The 6,000-nt window shown below is 47.7% G+C and overlaps 1 protein-coding gene across 2 annotated transcripts; it reads right to left on the bottom strand.

Moving 5' to 3' along the window:
- Positions 1–27: 27 nt before the first annotated feature.
- Positions 28–5,605, bottom strand: glcea (glucuronic acid epimerase a). 2 transcript variants are annotated; one of them, XM_042110496.1, is made up of 4 exons: positions 5,248–5,605; positions 2,987–3,474; positions 2,617–2,856; positions 28–1,551 (listed from the first exon to the last, which is right to left on the bottom strand). In XM_042110496.1, exons 2-4 carry the CDS (start codon positions 3,459–3,461, stop codon positions 527–529), a joined length of 1,740 nt encoding a protein of 579 aa, XP_041966430.1. In that variant the 5' UTR covers positions 3,462–3,474; positions 5,248–5,605; the 3' UTR covers positions 28–526. The 2 variants fall into 2 exon arrangements, with proteins under 2 accessions (XP_041966430.1, XP_041966431.1); XM_042110497.1 differs by lacking the exon at positions 5,248–5,605 and having other exon boundaries at positions 2,987–3,897.
- Between the last annotated feature and the right edge of the window lie 395 nt (positions 5,606–6,000).

Below are 6,000 nucleotides of genomic sequence, written 5' to 3'. Positions count from 1 at the left end.
AGCGCTGTCCTATTGCATGCAGAGGGGATTTGAAAGACACCGATTATCCCGCCCCTCGGACTGAGCACTGCGAACGGTGAGTGCCCAGATCCTACATTTTAATGTGGGTCTGGCTCGTCAGGCTAGTTGGTTTATACTGGGACTCAAACAACATTTTGGCCAGTATTTACTTCTATAAGATTATGCCTGTTCTCAAATCTGCCTGGCCTGTATGTACAAATATGTACCCATGCTCAGCCAAGACAAGGTACATGCTTTTCTACAGAAACTAATCAGCTGGTTTTCTAGGATCTGGTCCAATAGCCACAATGTTTTGGAGGAGTAAAAACATTGTCAAAGTAACATAGATTTGATTTGAAAAAGTGTGCAAAGCTGCTTCACACTATGAACAGCAGGACACCCAGTGAAACAGGGTGTCCCGAAAACTAAGTTAGCAACTTTGTTGGTTGCAAAGCAATTTCCCATTGCCAACCAACTAAGTTGCTAATAGGTTAGGAACTTATGGTTTTGGGAAAAGCACTCTAGGCTAGTTGTGCTTGGCACGGCCTCCTTTCAGGTAGGTCTTCCAGCGCTTGAGGTAGTCTCTGAAGATGGGGGTGCTGTGGAAGGAGGCGAGGAGCTGCAGCTGGTTGATGTGTGTGGTGTGGTAGTCCCAGCGAGCCACGTTGGGGGCCGTGCCTAAGACAAAGTGACGCAGATCGTAGACGGTGCCGGAGCCGGTGTCAAAGAGAGGCAGCATGGCCTTGAGAGACTCGATTCCTCGGCTGAAGAGAACCTCCGCCTCGCGGCCCAGCTTGTCTCCCGCTGTTTCGGCCACGTCGTACAGCCCAATGAGGGCGTAGATGAAGCCGTTGAGCACAAACGAGCTGGGCGTGGTGGGGTACTCCTCGTACCAATCGAACTTGTTCATGAACACGGCCCTCACCCCGTGCTGATCGACGGTGCGTTTCAGGGGCCCGGTGGCGCGCAGCGCGGCGCTGAGGAAGGCCGGGTCGTGGGTCAGCAGGTAGGCACGTACCAGCGTGGACATGGCCTGGCCCTGCGCCATGGCGGAGTACCAGCCAGGCTCCAGTGGCCGGAAGCCCTCGCCCAGCCTCCGCGCCACCCAGATGGGCCAGCCTCCACGCTCGTCCTGGTGCCGCAGCAGCCAGCGGCTGGCACAGAGGAAGGCGGCGCGATGGGCGGTGGACGAGATGGTGATGTTGTCGATGAAGCCGGAGCCCCGCAGCTGCAGCTCCACCACTCGCCGTGGCACCACCCTCACTGGCCGTGCCACCTTGGTGTTGGACAGACCCACGCCTTTCCGCAGGTCCGTCAGCAGGTCGCGTGTCACCGTGCTCCACACGGCCCTGGCGCCGATGCCGTAGGTGACCTCGCGTTCCTTGTAGGCTAGCAGTAGAGAGCTAGTAACGTAGTGAATGACAAACGGAGGGCCTTTTTCTGACGTCTCCAGCACCACGGACACACTCCCGTTGGTCAGGAACTTCACGTCGAATGCGAGGACAAAGTCCCTGGAGTTACCCAGAGTCAGAGAGATGCCTGGACAATTATCTACAAACAATGAGATAATTTTAGATAGCAAACAAAGACTAACAAAAAGCACAAACAAAGATTTAACTACGAGAAGATGGCACTACTTTTGTCCACAGTGCATGTATAATGTCCACATGGCTGTGTTTAACTCTAAAATAGTGATTATATTCTTCACAGGGGCGCCTGCAGGAATTAATGCTATGGTACGCACACCCATCACCCCCCCCCCCAAAAAAAAATAATTCACTCATGAACAATATTTGTCCGTTTTAGGTCCGTGCATTGGTCAGTCAGCAAAAAAGTAGCCTACATAGCATAACAACATCCACATGCAATAACACAACGACAACGTCTACAATGACCTATTCATTTGGACAACTTGATACAGCCCTATACAGGCTAAAGTTACCTTTAGTTTTGTTCTAGCGTAACGTGACGTCTGGCTTTAGTGCAGTCTAACGTTCTGACAAGCACACCAATTGCCTACCTTGTTCTTGTCCATCTAGAATAACTCCTAGCTTTGCTGCCTCCATCCTTTCTGTTTTCGTTGTTTAAAACTTGTGATATCCATGATGAGTATTGAGTTAGTGAATTAGCTCAACATTGTGTGCTGATAACCATATATAGATAGCCGAGTAAAAGAAAACTACAAGTAGCGTATTGCGTGCCTGCGTGCGTATTCTCTCTCCTGCTCAAACAAAATGTGTGCACGTTAATTTTGATAACGTGTTCACTAACTTTACGTAATAGAAAATGGTAAATAGCCTGATGGCATGCAGCTAATGGGATACTGTGCATAGTTGGGAAGGTATGGTAGGCCAATTTGGTATGAATACACACACACACACAAGGGACACAAAGACATTTTCTCTCGCTGTTGAGTAGCCTGATGGTACGCACAGTGCGTACGGACGTACACCTGCAGGCGCGCCTGATTCTTCAGATAAGAGTTAATGCTGGGTGGGTGGGGGTAAGAGTGTTGGGGTGGTGGCAGCAGAATGGTGGGTGAGGGTAAGAGTGTGTGGGCAAGAGAATTGTGGAGGTGCGGCTGCTGGCAGGTGAGTGGGTGGTGACATCACTGACCTGGGGCACTGAACTGTCGTGTGGATGTGGCGCGTGCAAAGTCACGGACTCTTGTGAGGGCACACCCCTTTGGAATGGTCCAGGGGCTGGGGCCTTCAACCGTGCCCTCCGGCCGGTCGTAGAGCTCCACACTGGGCGGTCGCTCCGTCAGGTTCTTGCTGTAGTGGCTCAGACCGTACTGGGCGATCTGGATGGGATAGAAGTAGCCCTGAGGGCCCCACTGTGTGGACACTGGGACTCCTGAGGAAAGGGAGGGCGAAGATACACACACACAGGGTGTTGAAGACCACACACACACACCAGACTCATATTTAGGCCTACTTTAGTATCCATGACCTACAGTAAGCATGCTTAGCCCTGCTCAACTCACCCTCTGCTCCACTGATGCACTTGACCCGCTCACGCACCTCCACGTTGTAGCCCTCAAACGACATAAAGACTCCATCGGGGTGGTAGGGCTCGCGCTGGGTGTACACCTTTGAGTAGCTGTGGGAGAACTCAAAGCGTTCTGCGCCGTCATACTGCGCAATCCTGCCGTACACGCCAAAGTACTTCTCCACCCAAGTGAAGGGCAGGAACACCTCGGCCCCCTCACGCCTGCCTTTGATGGTGGTATCTTCATTGATGAGGCACTCGATCTCCTCGTACGGAACCTCTCTGGCGATGGGTGGGGCCTCTGGCCGGTCGAGGGCATCGGCCTCGGCCGTGGGTGCTGGTGGGGGGTGGGCCGGGCTGGGCGGGGGCTCGTTGGAGCAGCGGTTCCACAGCAGGACAGTAATGAGGGTGAACACAGCACAGATCACTATCAGTGTCTTATAGTTGACCCGCGCCACCAGGCAACGCATCCTCACATCATACCTGCAATCAGCAGAGCAGAGAATCGTAATACAGAACAGAGAACCGTACTGCAGAGCATAGAATCGCACAGATGAACAGAGAACCACACTGCAGAACAAAGAACTGCACCTTAGAACAAAAACACATTTGGAACTCTTAAGGACAGCTGAACCTGCCTGTCTAATGGCTCACAGTGCTGATTGACCTTTGACCTATGCTTTGCAGATGCAGTGATGAATGACCTATGCTCCACAGACAAACTGATGACCTCCGCAGACCCAGTAATGAATGACCTATTCTCCACAAACGCAGTGATGAACTGATTGCATGATATGCTCCGCAAACGCAGTGATGAGTGGACTGCATGACATGCTCTGCAGACATAGTGATGAACTGACTGCATGATAAGAATTATGACTCTCTTATAACAGAACCAGTGATGAACTGACTGCATGATATGCTCTGCAGACACAGTGATGAACTGACTGCATGATAAGAATTATAATATATAATAACAGAGTAGCCTTTTTCACTCTGCATCTGGGATGGAGCTTTCCTGTGATTGAGTAGTACTTATCAATGCACTAACAATATAGTGACACTGTACCTTTATTGCACCTTGATTGTTGTAAGTCATTTTGCACAAAAGCGTCAGCTAAATGACTAAATGTAAATGTTACTGATGATGACGTGTTTCTACCCTTAACTTTAAAGTTGGAACTGTGAAATTTAAAGAAGAAAATAATCAGTCTTCCGAGTTATCTGGAGTACAGCATTTAAAGTATTACACAAAACAGGCATTTTAATTAGGCAGGACTCCAAGGCAGCCTCGTAGCAGAACTGCTAAATGGGCAAAATGCTGTCTGTTTTAAGGGGAGAAATGAAATACTCATGTGGCACATGCGTAACATAATTCCTCTAACTGTTCTTCAATAGACCCAGTGTCCAGGAGGATAATAGCCCATCTTAAAGAGCAGGCCTTTAGGCTAGGAGAAAGAATACCAGTGTCAGGAGAAAGAATACCAGTAGTGGTTCTTTTGAAGAAATATGGCTTTTCTGTCTATTGGTTTATGTTTCTTCAACCTATACAGGCACTCAAGAAATATCTCCCGCTACAGGAGCTGCCTGTCGTCTTCAGGAGGGCTCTCTCAATGGGTTGAACATATGATATGATTTGCTGTTATGAGTGTATGTGTGTGTAATGTGTATAGCCTATGTATGCCTTTGTGTCTGTGTGTGTGTGTTAGTGTAATCTTCAGGAGGTCTCTCTCAGTGGATTGAACATACCGGTATGTGAATGTCTGACATGTGATTTCTCTTTCAATGGGCTAAACATGTGAATATGCCTGGCATGTGATTTCTCTTAAGACTTCAGAGGCTGCGCCAAACGAGACTCGTGAATATTAGGCTGGCGCTGTTTCTGCTATGGCACTGGCAGAACTTGAAGCGACAGTGGCAGTGAGGATGAAGTCTTCAATGGCACTTTGAAAAAACACCTCGATACAAAACACGATAGCTGTTAAAACAAGGTGATAATATGAAATCTAGCGATAAACTTCTCAGCATGACACGGAGGAGATTGCTTGGACAATTAAATGTAGCCTACCGTTAGGCCATCTTAAAGTTCTTAAATGCATGCATCGATGTCATTGTCTATTTAAGACATGTAGCCAATTTGCGTAGTTTGCAACGTTTTTGTTTAGAGGGCCAACATCTGAGAAAGTAGGCTTTTTATTGAAGGCTTCAGTAACAAAACGCTATGCAGCACAAGACTAGACGGAAAGGGACACCTACCCACGCAGATGAAACAATCACAATACAGCGACATTCAGTAGATCCGTAGATTCAGTAGCACATCCACTCTTAGTGAACAACGCTATGAAAAACGCATCTTTGACAGTATATATCTTGCGGACCCCAATCCTTTCTCTAGCAGACCTCTGTCATATTTTCATTCTCGCAGACGCAACAACACATTGCTGACAAAGGTATCATGTGAGCCAATAGATGCGCTCTGTCAGTGGTGACTAGCTTGCAGTTCGACCAATGACATCTGGCATTTTGGATGAGCGGAAACCAACAGCATCGCATTTGGAGAGGCTCTGGACCAACTCCTTCAAATGTTGTGTCTCTGTAATGCATTAACCTACACGCATTTCCACAACAGAGTTTGGTTATGTTAACTATTTATAAAAGAATAAGTGTATTGTATGTTGTGAGTTTGTTATTATATCCGTTATAAATCCAGATTTCCCTATAAGTTAGGCTCTAACCAGAGAAGGCGGCATCTCTTTAAGAGAGGAGGTTATTGGTATTACCACAAACACATAGCCTAATTACACATCGAACTATACTGATACATTTCCATGTACAAAACATTTAACACTGGACATTTTTAATATAAAATGTACATTTCACATTAACAATTTCTGCTCGCATACTAAACCACATTTTGAATGCTAGGGGAAATCTTCACATGTGGCATTGACTAACTATGCTTTACGTACCAGAGCAAAAAAAGGCAGAACAATGACATGCAGACTGATC

Source organism: Alosa sapidissima, chromosome 11 (genome assembly GCF_018492685.1).
Source record: "Alosa sapidissima isolate fAloSap1 chromosome 11, fAloSap1.pri, whole genome shotgun sequence".
Lineage (NCBI taxonomy): Eukaryota > Metazoa > Chordata > Actinopteri > Clupeiformes > Clupeidae > Alosa > Alosa sapidissima.
This window is presented reverse-complemented; position numbering and strand designations above follow the sequence as displayed.

Excerpts from the sequence above, each read along its gene's own strand:
- glcea (XM_042110496.1), bottom strand. The coding sequence starts at position 3,461 with ATGCGTTGCCTGGTGGCGCGGGTCAACTATAAGACACTGATAGTGATC. Across the intron at positions 2,857-2,986 it reads GTGCATCAGTGGAGCAGAGG|GAGTCCCAGTGTCCACACAG; the intron begins GTGAGTTGAGCA and ends CCCTTTCCTCAG. Across the intron at positions 1,552-2,616 it reads ACGACAGTTCAGTGCCCCAG|ATAATTGTCCAGGCATCTCT; the intron begins GTCAGTGATGTC and ends CATTGTTTGTAG.